The 25,304-nt window shown below is 36.8% G+C and overlaps 1 protein-coding gene across 2 annotated transcripts; it reads right to left on the bottom strand.

The window, feature by feature from the left end:
* Window positions 1–69: 69 nt before the first annotated feature.
* Window positions 70–25,179, bottom strand: LOC102601616 (protein LHY). 2 transcript variants are annotated; one of them, XM_006352561.2, is made up of 8 exons: window positions 24,892–25,179; window positions 24,708–24,733; window positions 24,242–24,440; window positions 24,044–24,155; window positions 23,658–23,719; window positions 2,346–2,573; window positions 828–2,267; window positions 70–744 (listed from the first exon to the last, which is right to left on the bottom strand). In XM_006352561.2, exons 3-8 carry the CDS (start codon window positions 24,278–24,280, stop codon window positions 334–336), a joined length of 2,292 nt encoding a protein of 763 aa, XP_006352623.1. In that variant the 5' UTR covers window positions 24,281–24,440; window positions 24,708–24,733; window positions 24,892–25,179; the 3' UTR covers window positions 70–333. The 2 variants fall into 2 exon arrangements, with proteins under 2 accessions (XP_006352623.1, XP_015166485.1); XM_015310999.1 differs by lacking the exon at window positions 24,242–24,440.
* Window positions 25,180–25,304: the final 125 nt, after the last annotated feature.

A 25,304-nucleotide genomic window follows, 5' to 3' on the forward strand; every position in this document is an offset into this window, starting at 1 on the left:
ACTTGATTCTTACGACCCGCCAAATTCACATAAAAAACCGTCAACATAAACACAAACACAAACAAAATCTTCCGAGGAACTGGTCCAATCAAGGTCCATTAAATTTGCTATGATTGTTGAAGAGATCCACATTTAAGTTCATTCTTCAAAGTCCCTTTGCATACAAGTCGAATTATAACAGAACATAAAAAATAATATGGTACACACCTACACGATAAGTTTCGTGTACATTAGAACTAGACAACGTAACTGGGAAAAGATAATGACAGGGTAGAATAGAGCTCTCCGTGCAACAAGATAGGTTCCCTTGTAGAATTGCACATTGACACAACACTAAGTAGAAGCTTCTCCTTCCAATCGAAGTCTTTTCGAGCTTTTTTCTTCATCCTGACAGTTTGAACTTGTCACCCTGCTATCATTTGCCTCCAATGAGCACCTCTTGTAAGGTTTAAATCCAGTACGGCGAGCTTTCAACCTTACTTGTCCAAGTTCTATCATTGGTAGGCATTTTTCTACATCTTTGTTGCCAATTAATAACACATTGTCTTCCATTGTTTGGTGACTGGAACAGATACTGGATGCCAGATCATTAAGGTCTAACTGCGGTCCACATTGAACTTTCTCGTCTGGCCTTTGCTTAAACTTTTCAAGAATGATCTTTCCCTTGTTTTTCAGATCAAGTGAAGGAGAAAAACTTTGAGGCAACACTTCTCTGGTGAAAAGAGCCTGGAAAGCTATCCGTCCCTGTAACAAAAGGTGACAGGCAGAAATTCATTAAAACAAGAAATGGTCACTGAAGGACTTACAAGAACCAAAGCTTTCATTACCTCTTCAGAGACTTCTTTCCAAGATTCAGTTGGACTGATGAAATTTCTACAACGCCGAATCGCAGCCTCTCCAACAAGAAGGTTAATATTAGATTCTTGAGGCTCTTCTTTACCCTTATCGTCCTTCTCCAAAGCATCTGTCTCAATTTCACTACTTGAAGGTGTGTTGGATCCACAGGAAGAGCGATCTACCTGCTTCCCGCCCTTTTCTGTGTTTGGCTCATTAATTTTAGTAACTGCAGCTCCTTGCTCAGTACCAGTGGCCGTTAACCCAATTTGTAGCTTCCTACCTTCACTCTCCTCCGATTCTGATGATGGAGAAGGTGGCAATTTAGAACCTGATTGTTGTTCTTGCAAAGCTTCAGAGCATTCTGGGACGGGTTCCTGAGCATGGGGAGAATTATGAGTTCCCTCTCTTCCTTCATTCTTGTCTACTCTAGGTTGACAGGCATCCACTTGCATTGATGTTGCTGATGTAGGAACACAGGTAAAACTGCTTTGAAATTGAGAGCACAATGGTAAGAGCCCATGGGCTGCCCACCATGCAGTTGCAGCTGCTACTGTGGCAGCAGCAATTGCTGCAATACTAGGAGCTGAGTTAATCTGGCTAGCGGTGTTATCTGTTGGAGAATCCGTTGGACGTTCCATATTTGCATAAGGCCAAAAGCTAGCAGCAAAACTTGCTGCAACATGTGCTGCTGGGTTTTGCAATAAAGCAGAAACAATAAGGCTGGAGAAACTGGAGGATAATTGAAGAAACGATCGGTAATCATCTGGATCACGAATAGGGGTGAAGATGGGGTGGAAACAAGAAAATGACTGATGAATGGATGACTGTGGAGAATTACTATGGTGCTCAGATGTGGCGGATGAAGCAGGGTTAGAATACAAATTTGGGAGCCCCGGGACCCCACCTATCTGCTGACTCGTAGATTCATGATTAAACATATCTGGGGATATTTGAGAACCATTTGTTCCATCAAGAATATGCACTGGCACATGTCTTGGATAGTTGTGTAGCACTTGCATATCATTTCTTGAGAATTCCCCCAAATGATCTGGCTGACTCGGTGGATGTTTTTTCTCACCTTGTGCCAACTTTTCACTCGACTGGCAAGATTTCCCCCCGTCGAAGGTGTTACAGGAGCTGTTACCTTGAAAGGACTGTCTGATATCAAGTATTTCTGCCTGTTGATGTTCGTTGGATTCAACAGTGAGAAAAGATTTATTTGCTATATCATGGTTAACCTCTCCTTTGGTGACAGGCACAGACTCACTAAAAGCACATGCATTTGCTGGTGCCACATGTGTTTGCAAGGACTTTCCTGAAGACATAGAGGCTGCAGAAGCACCTTCTTTGAAAAGAGTGAACCCTTGGGAGCAATTTTTCTTGTTCTGGGTTTCTTGTACATTGCCCAGCTTCTCGTTTCCGCCAGCTTTCTGATAAAGAACAAGAATACAACTAGGACTTCAAAGAAAACAAAGTAAAAGATGTGCAAGATCAAGAGAAATCCATACCTCAGTAATCGGTTCTTTCTCCAGGTCAAATAAGTTCCTTTCCTCACAGATGGAAGAAAAAGGTGTCGAAAATTTCCCATCTTTTGCTCCCACCTGTAATGAGGGAACTGCTACACTCATCTTACGAGGATAAGGATTACTTGGTTTCCTTTTAGGTCGTGGAGGAGGAATTTCAATGTCAAGTGCTTGACTTATTGGGACCCCCTTTGTAAGAGCCTCCTTTTCTAACTGGACCAGATTAGGAAACTAATGTCAGTCCACAGACTAGTTACTTAAAACAATGGTTATATTAGAATTTCAACATGAAAAGAGGAGCAATCAGGGTTTATGATCATTGGAATTGCATATAGCTGAATCATCTGTACATTCTATCAAATAGATCTATCTTAACTACATGCCATTGGCTAAAATTCTGACAGCCATGTATAGCTGCCAAAGTAAAACAGAGACTAGTGCTAGGAGCTGGATGTCTCTACAGAAAGTCACTAGTGTGGTACACAGGGTGCTGAAACTGCTCATGTAAAGTCGCATAATAATATTTTTAATTGCACATGAAATGGTGATCTTTTACAAAAGAAAATTCACAGATACTACCCTCAGAACATATATGTGAAAACATTCCAGTGAAACCTAAACTGAAGCAGGGCAACAGCATTTATATATTTCAGAAATATGGGTCTATGGTTCTCTTTCCGTATCAACATTTTCTCCTAAATTTTATAGTTCTATGTGAAAAATGTACAATGGTCCTTCAACAGACTCTTGATGTAAAACTGTTATCAGATGCCCAAATGACCTCTCACCACGGGATCTTACAGTCTGCATATTGTGAAGTCATAAAACTCAAATGCCTAATATAGCCGATTCTCTGTCATTGTCTTCATTTGAAGATTTCAATCATGTCCATGAGTTGCAGCCTCTAAATCACCTTTTATGAGAGCTTGCATCCAAAAAGCATTTTCATCTAATCGTCTTTGACAGTCTATTGTCTATTTACTTTGTAGATTCTCTTATTCAGAATTAAATGCTTTAGATGAATCAAATAGCAACCAGAAAACAGCCAATTATTTTTACTTCTTGTAATTTAGTGCAACTACATAGACCTCCCCTCTAAATTGGAAATACATAATACCTCCCCTCTAACTGTCAGTTTAGGAATCTCAGCAGTCATTAACTTTCAATATTAAAAGTCATATAGCAGTGATGTTAAATGCCAACTGTTTCCTATTTAACCCTCGTCACTGGTATTCCCCAAAAAGACCAAATGGCAAAAAGAGAAAACAAGGAAAGAAGAACTAGGCTTCAAGATTGAGACAAAATTCCAATCCATTACAAACCCCATACCAGCTGTTCCCTTTCCGCCTTCAGGTGCTCCATTCCCATGCACTTATCCACTCCTCTCCGGCCACTTATCACTCCCTTACTCCCTCTCCCCACCACCCCTATCACTCTTCACTTCTGTATCTCCAGCTCCCATCACCTCCAGTCAATCCCCTTTACCTTTCCCAGCCTCCTTGTCACTCGCCAACCATGCACCACAACTTCTAGAGTCCCCACCTGGACAAGAGTATATCTATTGACCTGTGAAAGTTTTAACTGGGAACTCAATGGCCATCAAAGAGTGTTGTTTTCCCTAGAGAAGCTCCAATTCCTGGTGAAGGCATGAAGCTTTAAATTTGAAACGTTAAAACTGAAGTTTCAAGTTTGGAGATGGTCTTTACTCTTTATGTCTGAAATTAAAGACATGAAAACATGACAATGAAGATAAAATTGTAGCTTCTCAAGTTGAGGTCTACCTTCATAATTTACCAGCGAACTGAGGTACTTTCCGAGCCACAAGGATGTAGACACCAAGAAGAAATGGAAGGAGCTATTTAGTCAAATAACAAAACAATCAGATACTCCCTCCGTCCCAAATTCTATGCGACACTCTTTCCATTTTAGTCAGTACCAAAAAGAATGACACCTTCTATATTAAGTTACAATTTATTTAAACTTCCCATTTTACCCTTGACGAGATGATTTATATCCACACAAATTTCTATGGCTTTATTTGGACCACAAGTTTCCAAAGTCTTCCCTTCATCCTTAAACTTTGTGCTCAGTCAAACATCTTCACATATATTGAAACAGAAGGAATACTTTCAATTTCAATTTTGGGCATCGGAGGTCTTACTAATCTCTTGACTGGAGCAGCTGTCCTAACTAAACTAAAAATGTTTAAGTTATTTAACTCCCATCCTTCCAAAAGAAAAAAAAAACAGGGCTGGTTTGGCTGAGCAAATTGCACAGCCAAACCAGCCCCATTAACTTCCCTCTCTTAAAAGAATATCTAACTACCTTGTCCGATTGGCTAACACTACTTTCTTTTGGGATGAAGTGGTTGTATTATAAAGCATCAAGAAGATGCAAGAAAGTTACATAGAAAAAATATGTGAATAATTACAGATAAGCAAAAAAGAACAAGTAGGATCTGGGAGTTAAAACCTGTAGCAAAAACTCAAGGCTGTTAAGTCATTGAGAGGAAGCTAACAAAATCTTAAAGGGAAATTACATCATTTACAGGGGAAAGATTGCCCCAACTAAAAAGATTCATCAAACTTTTAGATTTCAATGAGCAGTTAGGAGTTGAAGTCCCATCAAAACAATTGTTATTTCTCTCCATCTATATACACCAAAATATACAGGCTGGTACCATTTGCTAGATCTTCTTGATGGATTTATCCACTTTCCATAGACTCCAACTTTCAGTTTTCTCTTTTAGAATTTTCCTCTTCTCCCAATATAAAATTTATTATATTGGTGGAACTGAAGAATATATATAGATAATTGACTTCTTTACTTCCTAATTTGGCATTCTGATAAGGCATACCATTATGGGAAAGAGAGGGTTTGTCTATGTCAAGTATAGCATACTAAAATTCAACAGTTGTTTTGCCACTCAGAAGTCCATCAGAAACGCCAGATCTATTAGTGCAATTTTGTTTTGGCATAAACCTGCTTCTTTTCCTTAATCAAGAACCGAAGTTCTACTCTTAATGAAGAAAAAAAGAATCTGCACAAATGGTGCTTTAAAAGACGAGGGAATATGTAGATGACCACCTATTACCTACAAAACAGTGAGATCTAAAATTGAAGTTTATTGGGGTGAACTGGATGATTCCTAATACTGTTGAGACACTGTTGGGACATTGGAAACTTAGGCGCAGAAGCAGGGGAAAATGAGATCATGCGGACAGTAAGATATGACAGATATCATTGAATGTTTGAAGGAGAGGAGAGGCATGTCTTAGTAAAGATGGCAGGGGGGAAACCAAAATGCACATGTGGTATTCCCAGTATGTAGGTGATGATTGGGATTGATTTCAGAAATGAATTCGTATACAAATGTTTCCTTAATGTATGTGTCTACAAGGTTCTCTTTATTTCTTAAATAGAACTCGTTATATCTTCTCATTGTAACTTAATGACCTTTCTCTCAACTATAGGGGTTATCAACTTAGCTCCAAAGCTATGTACTTTCATGATTCTGTCAAGAATGTAAATATGGAAAGAATATCTAAAATGCAAGCAGAGGCCAAATTTCTAAACCCTGTAAATACATAATTAGGAACCTTTTAGGGATATAATATTGGTTTTCCATCATTCATAGACAGTATTTAATCCTCAAAAGCTTGAGGGAATAATCAAACAATTCACTCTCATAAAATTTCTTATTCTTTTCCTTTTCTTTCAAACTGGTATCAGAGACATGGTGTTGGTCCATCATTGAACTTCCTTTTCATTCAAAAGACATTTGGAAGAGATCGTAGATTTGTGAAGAAGCAGATTGATGATGCTTTGATTTGTAACTACCAGCTAAATTTCAAGTCTCACCTCCCAACCTAAAAGAAACCCACACTCTGGTGACTCCAACAGCAGCATTCCAATTGCCTTTAGAAGCACGTGCACATCAAAGGCACCAATTCAACCATTTCATTGGTGATGCAAACCCTGGCATGTGCCACCAACTTCAACGACCTCTCTTGCTAGCTATCACTTAACCAGACTCAAATAGGTTTCCCTGTCATTCCAGACTCTCAAAATGTCAGCTGAACCCTGAACCTAACGAACACCTTCTTGGATCAGGTTCCTCTCTTCACCACTTTCTCCTCCTTTTTTTAATTCTTCAGCTATTTACCTTTCTTTTCCACTTCTTGTTCTCTCTTTCCTTAATCCTCCCATCATCTTGGTGTTGAGGTCCTTGTCAGTACTTTGTTCTCTGCTCTAGCAGGCTAATGCTGTTATTTGCTTCAGCATTTATCTGAGTTTCCTTTTTCAAATAACTTTAATTTTAATGGGGATGACGATAGAAAATTTAATCCTTTGGATTCTTTTTTTTTTTGAGTCAAAGGTAACCAATTGTATTAAACCATAACTTAGCACTTGAAAAAAAATGCTAAGTTAAGAACTATACAAAAATATACTTACAACCAAAACAGGAGCCCCTATTCAATAGATGAAAACTTATATATTGCCAACCCCCAAATTCTGTTCACACCAAAACAAAGAGTGGATTCTTGTATTCTTCTCTCTATTATTGCTGCTATAAAGTTAGAAAATAATATTCATTATACTCCCTGGATGACTTCTACGTAATTATGGATCATATGTCAAGAGTTATGATGACCCTGCAAAAAAACTATACTCATGTTGCGGCTTCTGATTGAACAACACGAATTAAAATATCTACGTTAAGTTCCTCCCAAGCTACTTAATTTTTTCCTTCTTGTCAGACTTGTTGCAAAATTTAGGACAAGGCTAAAATCATATACATGAATGACATTCAACGTGCTAATAAGGTGGTATCGTAGTTCATGTGCAACAAGATCATCAAAACATAGTAAGCTAAGGGAAAGTTCCAATGGATCAATTTAAATGAGGTAATCACACAATTCAACCTCATACCAAAGTTGGTTGATCAACGCTGAGACCATGACTTAGAACAGTGGCTTGGGCCCAAATTGAGAGCCCGGGTTGTGGCTGACCCAGGTTGGGTGCCAATCATTACTAACTTTTAAGTGAAAAACTCAATGAGCCCATAGATATATAGGATAGTTCTATGCAATAATGACAGCTTTGAAAAAATCAGAATCGGCATTTCCTTCTGTTGATAATGTAAATTAATTAGGCACAGTTTTAGGAGACTTTATTTTTGCTTTTTCTAGCATAAATATAGGAATAGAATATTTCTTTTTATTATAACAGATTGTCTTTCCTTAATCAGTTAGGATTCACTAGTATAATTACCCCTTCTCATGGGGGGATGTATTTACATATAAAAAAGCCTTTTCTTTTTTTCTCAAGTTCTACATGGTATCAGTTTGCTGCCTTTTGAGGCAAGCTTTTCTCTCCCGCAGCATTAAGGTTTCATTTTTTCAAAAAAGAGGTCGAGTTTTCTCCCTCCTTGAAGTTGTCTGGCGACTAAAACTCTATTTCTGTCAGTGTTCTAAAAAAATCAAAGAACACCACAGCTTCCAGCAGATGACGGCAATGTTGTAAGGCGCGCTTAAGCTCTGAAGCGAGGCTCAAAACATGTTGAGCGCTTTGCCTCACTTAATGCACACTTCATTGGTGTCATCAAGGTTCTAAGGCCTACTTTTCCTTGCCAATGAACCTCTTATGAAGGGGAGACACCAAACAATTGATATTTCACTTTTTCGTAAACTTTTTCCAATTTCTTTGTTCATATATTTGTCATTTATGCTTATAATTATTAAGTCTTGGACTAAACATATATATATTTGTACTTTTTCTCTCTTTGCACCTTTTTTCATTAAAGCTCACGTTTTTTTGCACTTCGCGCTTAAAGCCTCAATTAACCTTAGAGCTTTTTTGCGCTTTTTGCTTTTGATAACTCTGGATGACGGCGACCAAACCCCAGCCATCCGCTGCTGAAAACAACGCCTGGCACATCATCACGCGCCACCAAAAGGTTTTCCCCATTTTTCATTCTTCTCGATGGGACTGATTTCAAGATAATCTCTTTCTAGAGTTCTAGGAAATTTTCTGATATGGAGTCCTATTAAAACTATGGGGGATACAAAGGCAGTGGAGAACAATTTTCTTCCACAAAACAGAGTTGTGAACCTAGATGGAGCTGGTACTATCTTATTTGGACAAGGTCTTTGCTTGGTTATTAATGGAGAGAAGAAAACAATGTACTCATCTGATAATGGTCTATGGGATCTTGAGAATTCACTTGTTATGACTTTTGGATACTATGCACCCCCAAATCTCGGAGCAATATTTATTGTTTGTGTTACAAAATGTATATAGACATCATTTTAGTAGTATACATAGGCATATTTTTAGCTAGTAGATCTGTAGGAATCCCTCATAATTAGCTAGCAAATTTGTAGGAATCCCTCTTTATTTTCTTTCCTAAATTAGCACCTAGTATATTGTATTTATATCTTGCTTATCTATTGGAATAAGACATCAACTTCTATTCGATTACATAGTATCAGAGCCAGGTCCATCCCCGTTTAGGCTCCCGGTCCACGCTTCAGTCGGGTCTGGGCGTGAATGGGGGTGTTAGAGTGGGTACATTGGTTTGGGAATGGACTGGTGGTCTCCTTATATGGACTTGGGCAATCCTCCCCTCACGAGTTAGCTTTTGAGGTTGAGTTAGGCCCAAGTGCCATATCTTTACAGTTTGATACTGCTGAACAAATCTGGACTTCAACTAAGCACACACTTACTCTTGCAAGGATAATGATGCCCAAATATTTGAGATTAGAAATACAATTTATGTCACTAAGCAAGGTGAGCTGACTATCTGATTATTGTTCTAAATTAAGTGGGTTATGGAAGGAGATTGACTATTATTAGGATTTACAAGCAAAGCGTACCAACGATGCAGTTTTCTTTCAACAATTGGTTAAAAAGGAAAGGTTTTTATTTTCTGGGTGATTTGAACCAATAGTATGATCAGATCAGGGTTCAAGTTCTTGGCAAAGTTCAATTTCCTTCTCTTGAGGATGCATACTCCTATGTTCCGACGAGGTGTCATATTGTATTAGGCTCCAATCAAAAAGCCTGGCTTAATTGTCTCTCGTGAACAACAAAAAGTGATCACTTGCACTGTTAAATTGTGATACAAAGGAGACATGTTGAAACTACATGGCAGACCAACCAGAGGTCATGGGGAAATGCGCGTAGGTCCATCAAGGGATCAGGCTAATATTGCAAAGAATGTGGAGACACATAGGGAGATGGTTTCGAGAGAAACTGACTTCGGAAGAAATTCAGCATCTTCGCCAACTCCTCTAACCAAAACTTGACTCACCTCTGCTACGACATCTAATTATATGCAATCAGATACCGTCTTTACTGCTCACCTTAATTCTTGGATTGTTGATTCTTGTATGAATAGATACGTGATAGGCTCGAGAGAACACACAAAGCTTTGAAGCAAATCTGGAGAACTATACCTTTGTGCATATTCTGGACGATCTGGCTAGAAAGAAATAGAGCTTGTTTTGATGGGCAAAAAGACCATATTTCTAGAGTTAAAAACAAGTGTTTACATAATTTGTTTTGTTGGTGTAAAAGTAGTTTCCTTGATATTATAGATCAATATATGGAGTTTTTGGAGTTGCTAGGGAGATGTTGTAATTGACTGTATGGATATTCCCATCAGTTTTTTGTAACTTTTGGTTTTGGTACCTTTTTGGTACTTGGTCAATAGACCTCTTTACCTTATTAAAAAAAAGGATACATGACAGGCTACTCTAAAGGCTTACAAAACTACTCTCCTAGTCCCAAAAGAAATTAAGCCAAAATAGCCAATGGCTCTTTATCCCAGTCTCCGGAACAATTTCTATTGTAAATTGCATGATGATTTATTCATGTTTGGGGGGGGGGGGGGGGGGGGGGGGGGGGGAGAGGATTTGATACTTTGGTCAAGCGTTTTTTGGGAGGAAATAAGGATGTCAACCAAGAAATAATGTAGGAGGGAAAGCAGTTGGGGAAGCCACCCTCTTTTGCTTTACAAAAGTTATATCCTAGTTTGTTTTCCAGAACTGAGTTTGTTTCTTTGTTTGGCGAGGCTTGTGAATGAAAAACATACTACAAACCCTATTTTGGTGTACTTGAGGTTTTCTCTTGCTTTCGGTCATTTTACAAGATGATCTGTACTTGATTTGAGGTTGATATAAAAATCTTGTGAACTAACAATGGAAAAGAATACATGGATAAAAAGCTTTAGTGCTTATCTGGAGTTCAATAGGATAATCCATCAAACTAGTTACCCCTACACTAGTGCACAAAATGGGGTTGTTGAAAGAAAAAATATATGCATTTGTTAAAAGTGGCAAGATCTCCTATGTCAACCACGAATCTACCAAAAACTACTAGCGGAGGCCATTCTAGTTACTGCCTATCGTATCAATAGAATGTCACCTAAAATCCTCAATTAGCAGAATCCTCTAAAAAGATGTTTGGGTGTGTGTCTTGTTCACACTAGAATTTTTTCTGGGAAACTTAGTTCTAGAACCCTTAAGTATGTCTTTACTGGATATTCTCCCACACATAATGGATATAAATGTTATCATCTTCCTTCCAAGAGATCCTTTAAAATATAGTTGTTTACCCTTCGAGAATTTGAACCCTATTTCGGTATTACACCTTTTCCGGGAGAGAGCAGTAAAGAGGAAGAGATGATTTTCCCTAGTTCCACGGTTAAAACCACTACCACAAGGGAAAGTGAAACTGGAGAGAATTTGGGGAGAAATTTGCATAGACCTAATTTGATAACTTACTAAAGAGAAATAGAGTAGAAAAAGCCATTATACAATCTGCCAAAACTGAATTCTCTTTTACTAGTGAGTCATCTACGTTTCTGAATGACTTAGTTTTGCTTATCATTCCTAGAAAAGGAGTAAGATCTTCTATCGAACATTCTTTATTTAATTTATTCTTCTATTGTTCCATGCCTCCCTCCTATAAAGCATTTGACTTGTCTACTTCTTCAGTGTCTATTCCCCATAATTACTGGAAGCTTTTGTAGACCTTAAATGGACGCAAGATCTGATTGAAAAAATGAAGGCCTTATTAGAAAATGAGATTTGGGAACTTGTTACTTCACCACCGGACAAAAAGGTCGTTTGGCTGCAAATGGATTTTCACTGTGAAACATAAAGCTAAAGCTAATGGTTCGAATGAAAGATTCAAAGCAAGATTAGTGGCTAAGGGATTCACTAAAACTTATGGAGTTGATTATCAGAAGACAATTGCCCAGTTGTAAGGATGAACACTATCAAATTTCTTTTGTCATGTGCAGCTAATCCTGATTGGGACTTGTAGCAGTTGATGTGAAGAATACATTCCTTCATACAGACCTAGAGGAAGAGGTATATATATAGAGATTCCTCATGGATTTGATACTGAATAAAGTCAGGGAAAGGTGTGTAGACCGAACAAAACCGTGTATGGAATTAAGCAATTTCATAGAGCTTGGTTTCTCAAAAGTGATGATCTCTTCTGATTACCAACAAAAAAATGCCAATCACACCCTCTTTAGAAGAGCTCTCAATGACTGGGAAGTAGAGAGTTTCGTCACAATGCTTCAGATATTGGGAGCTTTTGGTGGATGCACAGATTCTACTGACAGGCTAGAGTGGAAACTAAACAGTAAAGGGGAGTTCTTAGTAAAATCAGTGTACTGGCAATTGAATCAAAAGAGGTCTTGTAAAGGAGAATTGGCCTTGGAAACAAGTCTGGAAAGTGAATATCCCTATGAAGGCGTCATTCTTTGTCTGGTAAGTGATTAGGAAAGCTTGCCTAACTCAAGATAAGCTACAAAGAAGAGGTCTTCAGATTTGTTCAAGATGTCTTTTGTGTGAACAGGAGGGTGAAAACAATGAACACTTATTCCTACACTACAGGACAACTATAAATCTGTGGCACATGTTCTTTTGTATTTTGGGAATAACTTGGGTAATATCTAGTTCTACTTCGGCATTGCTGAACAATTGGTGGAGTATATTGGGAATAGAGGTGGGGAGGAGGACTGGTGGAAGATCATTTCTGCTTGCAATTGGTGGACAGTGTGGAAGGAAAGGAATGGTAGACATTTTGAAGGCACTAGCAGTTCTATCGAGAAAACTAGGATGAATTGTCTTAGCTTGTTCTTTTTTTGGTGTAAACAGAAATGTGGGGGGAAGTAGGAAAGTATATTAAATTGGCAATATATAATTGTATAGGGTTTTGCGCAGGGGTTTAAGTACCTATTCAATGCTTGTAAAGTTTCCAACTTAGCACCTTTCTCTGGGGTGGCTAAGTTTTTATTGAATAGAACTGTTACTTGTCTCAAAAAAAATAAGACATCAAAAGGGTAAACTCACTCTTCTCATTTTACTCTCCCAGAGGTTGGTTGGGAGACTCATTTATCTGTCTCAAACTAGATCCACCACATGACATATTTTGTTAGCTTGGTGAGTCAGTTCATGCATGATCCCTGAGAACCTCACAAGAAAGTAGTCTTTCACATTTTACGGTAACTAAGTTTGCTCAGGGGAAAGGTTTGCTTTTCTCTAGACAAGGTCACCTCCACAGAGAAGCTGTTAAAGATGTGATTTGAGTTGGATCTTGAGAAGACAAAAGATGTACATCCAGTTAGTGTACACTCGTAGGAGAGTATCTAGTTACTTGGAGAAGTAAGAAGTAAAGTGCAGTTGCAAGATCAAGTGAGAAAGCAGAAGATAGAGTTATGACTCAGGGTGTTTGTGAGCTTCTCTCGCTACAAAAGTTACTGGAAGAATTGAGATTACTAAAAAGGGGAAACTTTCCTTGCACTGCAACAACAAAGCTGCAATTAGTATAGCTCAGAATCATGTTCAACACAACCGAACAAAATATTTTGAAATTGATTGGCAATTCATCAAAGAGAAAGTTACTAGTGGCACTTTGAGTTTGCTTCATGTGCCATCAAGAAAAAAAATCGCGGATGTGCATATAAAAGGCTCAGCAAAAGGATTTTTCATACTTCGGTTTGCAAGTTGGGAAAGTACGATACCTTTGCTCCAACTGGAGGGGGAGTATTGATTGTGTTAATTAATTAGCATAATTTTAGGAGACTTTATTTTCCTTTTTTCTAGCGTAATTATAGGAATATAATATTTTCTTTTATCATAACTGATTGTCTTTCCATAACCAGTTAGGATTCACTTGTATAAATACCACTTCTCATGGGATGTAAAGACATACTGATATACGAAGAAGTCTTTTCTTGTTTCTTATATTGTACAGCCTCCTAAAGCCATTTGCTGTATGAAGCTCTCATATTTATTCAATTAAAAAGGCATACTCCTGGGGTATAACTTATTGAATGTTTTGTGATATGCTAATAATAATTGTGAATATTCTTAATTATGTAACTACAGGTCTAGACAGTGACCAGTTCACTAAGGTCACTAAGGCCTCCTGTTGCACTCTAGCTCAAAATCACCAGTTTCAGCACACAACTTCTTCTTTTGTCTCGCCTCGACTCACATGCCACTTCTTCTCATTGATGACCACATTCCAGTGCCTGAAGCTTGTCTGGCAACCTTTACTAAGCGGTAACCTGTTCACCAAGGTCGCCTAGGCCACTTATTGCATTCTAGCTCAACTTCCTTTGTTGAATCTTCTTTCCTAGTCAAAGTCATCCTACATGGTTCAACCGAAGCTTTTCCACACAGTGACTAGTTCACCCAGGTCGGCTAGGCCTTGTTGCATTCTAGCTCAACATCCTCTGTTGAATCTCATCTTTCCTAATAAAAATCATCCTTACTCATCAACTTCTGTAAAATTGCAGGGTATTGAAGATTATGTTCTACCTCTACTCACTCTATTACTTGATCCAAGCTAGTAAGATGATTATCTATAGCATCAAATAGTTACACGACAATCATCATTATCATCATCATCTACTACTTGTATAGGTCAACCAGGATATCTACTCGTGTTAGGCTACATAGTCTTCATCTTTTGGCTCACGGATCTTGGCTCAAGTGCCTCCATCATATCTCGGTAAAAATAAAACATTTCTCTACACTAATCCACCCCTAGTCTTTTCCCCAGTTTGTAATTAAATTGGGGTAATAGTATTTTTTGACTATGAGAGAGGGAAAAATAATTAAATAAGGAAAAACAAACAAGTTGGTCAAGCCCAAGAAAAAAAGAGAATCAAAATCTGATGGAATTAGCAGCCATCCAATGAGAGGGATAGAAAGAACCAGAAGCAAAAACAAAGAAGTTATGCGCAGAGAGAAAAAAAAAGGGGGAAAAGAGAGGAAAAGAGGAGGAGAACAATATAGATTTCATTCCAAAGCATCAAGGTAAGGACTCTAATCTTTTATATAAGCTTATTATGTGATCATGCATAGATTTTGATGGTGAAAATATGGAGAACTTATGAGGAATTGATTAAGTTTAGCCCTCGGGTTCTTCAACCCAAATCTTCAACTTTAAAGGGAAAACATAGTTAAAATTTAATTTAAATTAGTGTCGGCTCTTTTGCTCTAGCTTAGCACTTTTTGTACCAAGTTGACTTTTCCTTCCCTCTTTTGTACCTTATTGCATCTTCTTGATGCCTTTTATATGAAATTTCTTACTTCATCAAAATAACTAAGTCTAAGTCAACTATTTAACTTTTGCTTCCGTGCAGCACTACTTGATGAAAATTTACTTTTCCAATTGTTTTCTTAAGAAAAGACAAGAAAAATGATGGATTTATAAAAAGGTGTATTCCCTCCGTCTTATTGTCTTATTTTATGTAAGGGTGTTTGACTGGTACAAAGTTTAAGAAACAAAGTAAGACTGCCTTTGAAAACTTGTAGCCTCAAACATGTCACATCATGTATGTGGCTATAAAATCATGTGATTAAGGCTAGAATGGGAAGTTTAAAGTTAAACTATCTTCAAATACAAATATGTGTCATTCTTTTTCAGAAAACAGAAAGGAAAGTTTTCCACATGAAATGGGACATAAGAGCTAAGAAGTACAAGATTTATAGTTTAATTGATATTTGAATTCATGTCATTGAACTCTATAAGATTCTAGTTCATATATAGTGCTTAAACTCAAATGACCTCAATTAAATGTAAAACATAAAACTGAACTTTCAAAGCAAAAAATAAATTAGTAATAAATTCAAAAAGTTTTGTAATAAGTTGATTTCAATAATTTAGAATTCTCAACTTTAAGATTATAACAATTTTCACCTTCATCAGTATTTTATAAGTAATTATATTTCACCTCAATCATAAAGTAGGCTCAAGTTATAATGTGATTAAAATTTTGATTGAGCTCGACTTGGCTATATAAATTTGAGCCTAGTTTACTTGGTTGAGCCCCAGCATGACCAAGAACAGTTACTGCGCCTAGCTGCATTCTGACCTAGACGGAGATAAATTAAGCTAATATTTAATTGAATCTGAGCCGAGCAAAATCTCAAGCTGGAACGACTCGGTACCATACCTAGAGGTAGCTATGTTGAATTAGAAAGGCTTAACAATTCCGGCAGTAGATTGCAAACACAACAGTCTACATCCTGAATCGTTGTCCTACCAAAGTTATGACAAAAGAGACTCCAAAAGCCAGAGTGGAGTGAAACCAAATGCAAGTCATCTTAGAATTTTCCACACATTTGTTTTTATTTTATTTTATAAAGTTTTTGACAGCATATGTTATGCTCATAATCATATAGAGAAAAAGTAGCAAATTTGATGGGAAAAGTGAAGATTCTTTCTGTTAAGTTGTAACTATAGTTTTGTGAAACTAAAATATTTCTTGCTTAATGTTGATGCTAGAAACCTGTTGTTAACAACGATGTCATTTTTCCATGAGCATGATAATTAGAATTTGATGTAAAGTGCAGGTCAGGTCAAGCAAGGAAGCAAAAGTTGAAGAAACATCATTATTTCCCTCAACTTCAAATTCCAATCCAGTCGAAGAAGACCCAACAAGATTCAACTTCTCCTCCAAAAAAAATGAGAGAGTCTGAGCGAAATATATGAGTTTTGAAACTTTTATAACAATTGAACCACCAGAAATGTGGCAGAAGTAGTGAAAGAAGAAGCCTTACTAAAGGCAAATAGGCAATGCAAAGGGATACATATAATTGACCAGAACAAACATCAGGGTTATCTACCTTAAGGAAAAATATGAGTGTGCTATGATGGATATACAAAATATAGTTAGATTAAAATGACTCTATGCAGCTAATAAAGTAAGGCTGGTGGCAGGAGAATTCCTGGAAATACAGAGCACTTTGCTATTGATTTCACCTATTGCAGCTAGAAGCCATTCAATTATTGATTTATTGCTACTCAAAATAAATGGTAGACTTCTCAACTTGATCTTAGTTCCATTAAAAAAGAACCATGTTTCTAGGAATTTGTGAGGAAATTAATTATCTAAAAAAAAAAATCAACTAGAAAATTTATGTTGACAAATCTCAAGGTTTGTAGGTGAGAGGAGGAGAGTATAGAGCTCGTTTCTTACAAAAGAAATAGTTTTGTAGGTTGAATAGGGCAAATGGGTTAAAAGAAGCTCCTAAATGTTGATACAATGACAATAATTGTTTTCTCCATTCTCCCCAAGGCTTTCCATAAAGTAAATCTGAACATAAGTTTAATGTTTTGATCAACAGGATTTAGGTGCTTATTCTCTGCATCTATGTAGATGATTGGCTTTCAGTAAAAATCCAGCCCTGTGAATGAATGCAAATGCGACAGGGGGAGAACTTACGAGAGGACAGATATGTGAATCCTGCATTATTTTTTCAAGAGACTGAAGTGTCTCAAATAACGGAGAAGATGTTCATTCTGATAGGAATATGAAGCAATATCCTTAATCAATTCAAAACGGAGAACCGCAAGCAGCGGAAACCCCACAGGAACTGAATGACAATCGAAAGAGAATAATGTGAAAAGATCAGTTACTTCAACATAGAAGCCTGATAGACAAGTTGTTATACCTTATTACTACAAAAACTTACCTAGCATTTGCAGCAACTTTGCTGTCAACATTCATGTCAGAACCAAGTGAAATTCATTAGATACTTGAAAGTTCTCGACTATGGAATATCTATTGTGTGTAGATGATGTTAACTTGATTAGTTAGGCAGACAGAAATTGGGATGGAAGTCAGGGTGATGTGAAAAGCACTTCCAAAATTTTATTTGCACTTGGATGAGGAATATTTTCTTGGTTATCAAAAAATAAATGTAAAGATTGTTACTAATTATTCTCTGAAACAGAAGATATTTCTATTTAAAAAACTCCATGAGTTATTTTTCTACGTAAAGATATTGCGTAAAAAGACGGCGAATGAAGTGTGATCCATGGTAAGAAGAAATCTGCCATAGTCATGAGTGGAGACCAAAGTAATCACGATAGAAAAAAACACATAATCATAAAATACCATTTCATCTTAGAAGTTTATGAAAAATGGTCTAATTTAATCGAATCGAAAAAATGGTCTAATTTAATCGAATCGAAAAAATGGTCTAATTTAATCGAATCGAAAAAATGGTCTAATTTAATCGAATCGAAAAAATGGTCTAATTTAATCGAATCGAAAAAATGGTCTAATTTAATCGAATCGAAAAAATGGTCTAATTTAATCGAATCGAAAAAATGGTCTAATTTAATCGAATCGAAAAAATGGTCTAATTTAATCGAATCGAAAAAATGGTCTAATTTAATCGAATCGAAAAAATGGTCTAATTTAATCGAATCGAAAAAATGGTCTAATTTAATCGAATCGAAAAAATGGTCTAATTTAATCGAATCGAAAAAATGGTCTAATTTAATCGAATCGAAAAAATGGTCTAATTTAATCGAATCGAAAAAATGGTCTAATTTAATCGAATCGAAAAAATGGTCTAATTTAACTTGAGCATTGCACAACATATAAATAGTTAACTGACATACTAACCAAGTCACTCTCTAAAGAGAAGTTTGTCTACCGAAAAAATGATTGGAATCATGAAGCAGGCACATTAACGTGGAGCACTGGAATTGATGAACTTCATTTGAATAGATGGAGTTTTTTTCAGTTTTCCATGAATTGAATTCATTCCCACAGTTCCCACATTGTTAAAGTTAATTTACTGTCACACTTTACAAAAATCTAATCGTAGATATAGTTTCAAGCTATGGATGGATATAAAACAAACAACTGCTCTAAAAAAATGCAAAAAAGAATGGATAATTCAGCCTCGACATACCTTGAGACTATGACTACCCTAATAATCATGAAAATGTTTGCATACACATACATACTATTACATGACAAGGCACATTACAAACCCAAGAAAAAAGGATGAGAATATCATACTGAGTCTTAGCTTCATGTCATAAAACCAATCACTCACAGAAGTATTTTAGGCAAGGTGATGTACATATGCAGAATAGGAACATCCAAACCAATAGCACTGGCTAAAGCATCTCAAATAGTAGAATTCACCGCTACTTAAAAGCTGCAGGCTCTTAGGAGAGATAGTGTAATGCCCCGTAAGTTTTGGAGTGCTTAAGATAGCTCTGAAGTGTGCGAGACCCACATAAGGGTAGTAAAATCCTTGGAACGTGTCAACAAGGTTATGGTGTGTGTTGGGGATTGGAGGGGTAGAAAGGTCAACAGAAACAAAACATGAAAAAAGTTGCCCAAGGTCTAACTTTAAACAAGCACTACTCCCAATATCTAAGGAATTAGGCAATGAGTAATACATTAAAATTGTAGCCCTTGAAGACTAGATTCCAACGGCTGAAACCGTTTTATCATTTTTGACATTCCTAAAAAAAATTATGGCCTTTTCGCCGAAGGGTAGTAATGTAGTCAACAGGCAGCACTTACGTGTAAATAAGCGTGAAAAGTTGACTGAAAAGTTGCCAGAACAGAGATACTTGCGCTTTAGCATAAAAGGCATGCACCCTGACTGGTACAAGCCTATAAATACTACTCTTAAACACTTGTAATAACATCATTCAAGCTCGAATCTACAGATTTCTTCTGAAATCTTCAAGTTGGTCAAAAACACCCAAAAGTTTGATATTTCAAGATTTGGTCTACTAAGATGATTACACCACTCCAAGTTCATTAATTATGGTTATTTACAAAGGTAAATGATATTATGGTGTTGATTGATGGTTGGAAAGTGGTAATAAATGAAGCCTAGGTTCTACCATTAATGGAGGTTGTTGTGTGTTGGTTGAAGAAGATGAATAGTACTTTATAGTTGAAATATAAGTTGACTATTGTTTCTAATGATTCCAATAGCTTAATAATTGTTGGGTGTTGAATTATCAAGTGTGATTATGAAAAACTTGAACTTGGATTGGAAGAGAGCTTGTAGCCACTTTGTAAACTCTAAATGAGTTGAAATGAATTCCACTAGACTCAAATTGATAGAAATCAATTATAATTGTGTAGATTGAATTGAATGGGATGTGTGGAGCGTTGTTGAGCTTGTTTGGAAGGCTATAGCAATGTAAGTTAACATGTATTTTCCTTTTAAGACGATTTTGCTAAAATTACATGAATGTAAGTTTATAAAACTGTTTGTATAATTTCGTAACAACGAACAATCAATTTTTTTTATCAAGTAAACGTACTTCCATATATAAACATTAACAAAGACGTATACAAGTAATATGCCAAAAGGTAAGAATCTACAAAAGAGATGATTCTCTGCAGACTCCACCCGATCTTCTATACGATTGAGAACTCCATGGGTAAAAAAGAAGGGACCGAAGGCTACTTCTCAGTGGAGAAAATCTTGACTCTACCCCCTTTAAAGAGCTCTCATATTTCTCTCTCTACCCACATTAGCGTTAAAAGAACCAAGCTCCATGATCTACGTCTTTTCCTCCTTCACTCACTCTTCCAACTGAACAACAATCTTTTCATAGTTCTTGGCATTGCCCCGGAATTACCAAACTACCCAAACATATTCCACCACGACCACAATGAAGAAGAAGATGATCCACGTTCTCTCCCCCCCTCCTTGCAATTTCACACCAACTGACGAAAACACTGTTCTGCCGCTTATTTTTTTGCTAATCTGGATGTAAATATGGGGGACTATACACCCTTTGTGTAGTTTGCTATTAATACACAAAAACGTTTCCCGTTCGGAAAAAAAAGATCTCCCCTCTAGTAGCTAGTCAAGTGAAAAACACCTTCCTCGACACCTTAGGTATCCAAATTGAGTTACAAGGGAAAACTCCCTCTTCTCTGACGAAAAGTTTCTCATTATAAGACATAACAGAGAACATACCATTCTTCCCCATCCCCAACCACAAGTATCAGGATTATCAACATATATAACTTTTGTATACAGTAGAGCCAACAATCATTGCAACTTGACCATCTCCTAGTCGTGGAACTTCCTCCTAAATCTCAAGTCCCAAAAAGTCTCTCCAACTTATGACCCCCTAATTTGTAGTATCGTCAAGTTACATTGGCAAGATATTCTGAGTAAAGCTAGAAAGCCATCTTTCAATAGAGTATCCCCACACCACTTTTGTCCCCAAAAGTTAACCCTCCTTCCATCTCCTACCTTGAATGATATATTTACTTCGAAATCATCCCATCCATTCATGATATTTCTCCACAAACCACCCAAAAGGCATAACCACAACTCTAGTTCTCCAATCATCTTACATTGCCTCGTTTCTCCACTCACCTTCCATTGTCTCGAATTTATCAACTATCACCCCCTCTCCAAAAACCATTTACCTCCACCTCGAATCTCCTTAGCCATTTACCAAGAAAGGCCTTATTAAACACCCTTTAAGTCTTCAATACCAAGCCCTCCTCTTTTTTTTTTAGAGATGTGACAGTCACCCGTGATACTTCTTTGCCTCATCCGCCGCGTACAAAGAAACTTTCTTTGGATATCTTCCAACTTTCCTTTGACCGAAGCTAGAGCATGAAACAAAGACGAGAAGTGGGAATGCTCGATAATGTGCTCATAATAAGCATTTATTTCCCTCCTTTGGACAAATACCTCTTCTTCCACCCCCATAATCGCTTCTCGACCCTCTCAAGAACCAAATTACACACTCTTTGATCCTTGTTCGAAGTATCTAGCGGCTATCCAAGATAGTTAGTCGGGAGAGTCCCAACCCTGTAATTCAAAACCCAAGAGAAAGATCCAATGTTGTCTACCACCCCAAATGGATATAATGAACAAACAAGTTGTGCATTCCATGTTTGTAATAATTATGATAGCATATGCTTTAATTTCTTATATTCTATATGTTGGCTAATTATTGCCTTGAAATTAGAGATAGCACAATAATGAGTTTATAATGACTTGAGAAATTTCAATGAGATTAAATGAGGTTGAGCTAACATTTCATGTTCACATGTTTAACTTGATTTTGAAGGTACTAAATTGCTTTCAAGATAATATTTAAGCAATGATTTAGTTTGATCATTTATGGTCCATTGGAAACAACCTCTCTACCTCCAAAGTAGTGGTAAGATCTGCGTACACTTTAGCCTTCCCAGACGCCACTTTGTGGGGTTACACTAGATATGTTGTTGTTGTTGTTATATTTATGTGCTAAAATTATGCCAAACTCCTGATGACTTCTGGGCCAAAAGAATGGTCAAATGATGAAGTTTAATGTTTTTGGTAGAACATTAAAATGATTGAGAGGGCACTCATTTCCCAAAGTTGAAATGTTTCCCTTGAAACTTCACATACCGGTGTAGGCTAGTAGTTAAACCATAATGGTTACTACTAGTGTACCAACATAAAATAAAGGGTACATTTAGGTTGTTAGCCCCTCGGAGAGTCGACCCATATAGCACATACAGTGAGGCTGCCTTTACAATTAGGTGTTGATTGTCCGCCATGATACTTCTCATAGTGATATGATAATGTCAGTGCCTAGAGAAACTCCTGAACTTAAAGAAGAAATTGCTAAATTACTCTTCGACCTAAATTATGCCAATTCTCACCTTTATTTTAATCAAAGAAAGTTTTCATTAATAACAACAAGGCCAAACTTGGCCATATACAAGAGGTATACCAAAAAGGAAAAACCTACAAAATATGGTCCTCCCCGAAAGACACCTAATCTTCTATACAAACAAGATATACATGGGTGCACCAAAAAAATATAAGAGAATGGGAGGCTAGTCCTTATTTGAGCAAAGTTCATCTTCACCCCCTTCAAAAGCTCTCTTATTTATTTCTCTCCAAATGATCCACATCAACGCAAGAGGAGTGATATTCCACGTCATGTACCTTCTTCTCTTGGCTTCACTCTTCCGGCTGAACAACATCTCCTTCACAGATCTTGGCATTTCACGCCTTATGTCATTTCTCACATGAATTGTTTAAAGCTTCATTCAGTGCATTGCTATGAAATTTCCTAATATATTATTTTATATTGCATCCTAAAGTTTCAAAGACATTGCTCAAAACCTTTTTGTGAGGTATCAATGATACTTACAAGGTGCGATTTCATAGAAATTGTATCAACCTCCTTGTGGGGAAACTTACTTGATTATTTTAGATCATATTGTGTTGAAGTGGATGGTACATGCTTGGAGTCTTCTCCATCCTTTAGTTTACTTTTGGTAGGCCCACCTTTACTCCGAAAGGTGCATGGTACAGGTAGAATCCTTTAGGATGAGCCAGAAATTTATCATCATTCTCGTATATGTGCTTAGAGGTTCAAATGACATTGTGGAAGGTCTATTTGTGTACATGGGAACTATCATTTTATTTCTCGTCAATGTTAATGATGATGTTGTTACCATTTCCCTACTTATGTAACATGGCCATGGGCCTAACATACATTTTGAATAAGAAATGATGCTTTCACGTCGAATTTATATTTATGTCAGACCCTTACGTTGACCTATCGTTGTGGGATTTGGGGTAGCTATCTTAATGTGGTTCCCTTGGTGGGATTTGAAGGCACTAAGTGACAGTCATGCCTTCCTTTTTCGGGCATGACAGACAATCATTCATATTCCTATTTATATTATATTAAGTTTCCAACATGTACCCTTAAACCTGACACAAACAATTGTGGGTCAAGCATGTGGAAGTTTTTCTATCATAGGTGGTAATCAAACTGAAGATCATTGCCACTATTAATATTAGTTATTTATATCACTCACACAAAAAGATATCAATTTATTTAGAATAAACAATAATAACTAAGTATATAAAGTAAGTGTGATGCAAGGTAAAATTAAACCATGGAACCATCAAGTAAATGATATAATTAAGCATGAGGTCAAAGGTAGCTAATGACCTTTGTAAAAAACTTTTGCGCATGACTTCTGATCTGCACGGCAGTTTTAGTTCCTATATGTTCTGCACAATAGAAAAATAACAAAATAAATAAACAACCACAAAAAAGCCTCAAGGTAAGAGAAGGCATAGACGCAAAACGAGTAGAATGTTGACCCCAATTTCTGAAATAGGGGATATCCAGTGGATTGAGCTGTAAATGATAAAAGAAACATCACAAGAGTTATCAGATTAAGTTGATGGGGGCAGAAACAAAGACGTATTTCACAAACACGTGCACTAATTGATTATCTGCATACTGGTTACCACAAATGATATTTATCAGAAAGATACTTAGGCTACATAGTGTGGTTCAACAAATAAAATGAAGGATGAACATAAACTGACCTTCTATGCGCTGCCAAGCGCGTCCATAGAGTTTCAAAGCTTCTAGGAACCTATTGTGCTCCTCCTCCGTCCATCGCTCTCGTTGCTTAGTGATTGTATAAGGTTTCCTTGTCTGCCATAACACAACAACAATCATTAGACTTGTATAAATAGCTTATCAACCAAAAGTTATGAATCATATACAAAAAAACAAGGGACCTTAACAACAAGTTCCTCCCCTGAGGAGTAAGGGTCCATCAAAATAAAGGAACCAAAGGTAGCTATCTCTGCTTCAAATCCTCAGGGACAAACAGGGGATACAGAACAAATCTTCTTCCGATTCTCCCCACAACATCAGTTACTATCAAATATAGTCTATCCGTGGTGTTGTACAAAAGAACCTGATAGTGTAACACTACTGCAAAAGAGAGGAACATGTAACAAACAGACATTGGAAACAAATGATCCACCTGCCTTTCTCCATAATCAAAATTATAAATATAAGCTTAATTTCAAAAATTTGAAGAAAAAAGATCATAACTAATCTCAGAGCTTCCTCCAGATTTCTAAAATATAACAGCAAGTACTATTTTCTGCTAAATTAATTTTTTTTTCATTATGTAAAATAAAATTCTTCTTATTAAATCAGAGTCCACCAGCATAGACGTTATCCAGAATTGCTCACCAAAAGGAACCGCATGATGCCTAAACCTTTACAGAAAATCAAATAAAAAACAAATCAGTCATAAACAAACCAGCAAACTCATCAACTCACTAGTTGCAAAATTCATCATGAACAACTTCAAATCTAAATCTAACAACAAAAAAAGCATAAACCCTAGATATTTGATGTTGTAAACAAAATTTACCTTGGAAGATAGCCATGTTGTAAGCAAACACTAGTTGTTGTTTCGGTCATGCATGAAGTGAAAAGTCATCCAATAACAATGGTAGATCGGAGAAAACCATTTCACAAGTAAAACTGAAGAATTGAAGAAGAAAAAGTATGAAGATGAAGAAAGCAGGTTTGAGGCAAAGGTAGCACTAAACTATGACAGGTAACAGCTTTTTCATTTCCCATAAAATCTCAAAGAAAAATCTCAGCCACTAGTATTTTTCTGACTTGATTCAATTTCAATAAATAGAAAATAAATTAGAGGCTAGAAAATGAACAAGGGAGAAGAGCAAGTAGAAGAAATTCCACGCGTCTGTATATGAGTGGTTTGTGTCTATTCGGTGGGACCTAATTTGCACTTTTTCGAAACGATAGAAAGCGGAAGGG

The sequence above is a fragment of the Solanum tuberosum genome, unplaced genomic scaffold (genome assembly GCF_000226075.1).
Source record: "Solanum tuberosum cultivar DM 1-3 516 R44 unplaced genomic scaffold, SolTub_3.0 scf00149, whole genome shotgun sequence".
Classification (NCBI taxonomy): Eukaryota; Viridiplantae; Streptophyta; class Magnoliopsida; order Solanales; family Solanaceae; genus Solanum; species Solanum tuberosum.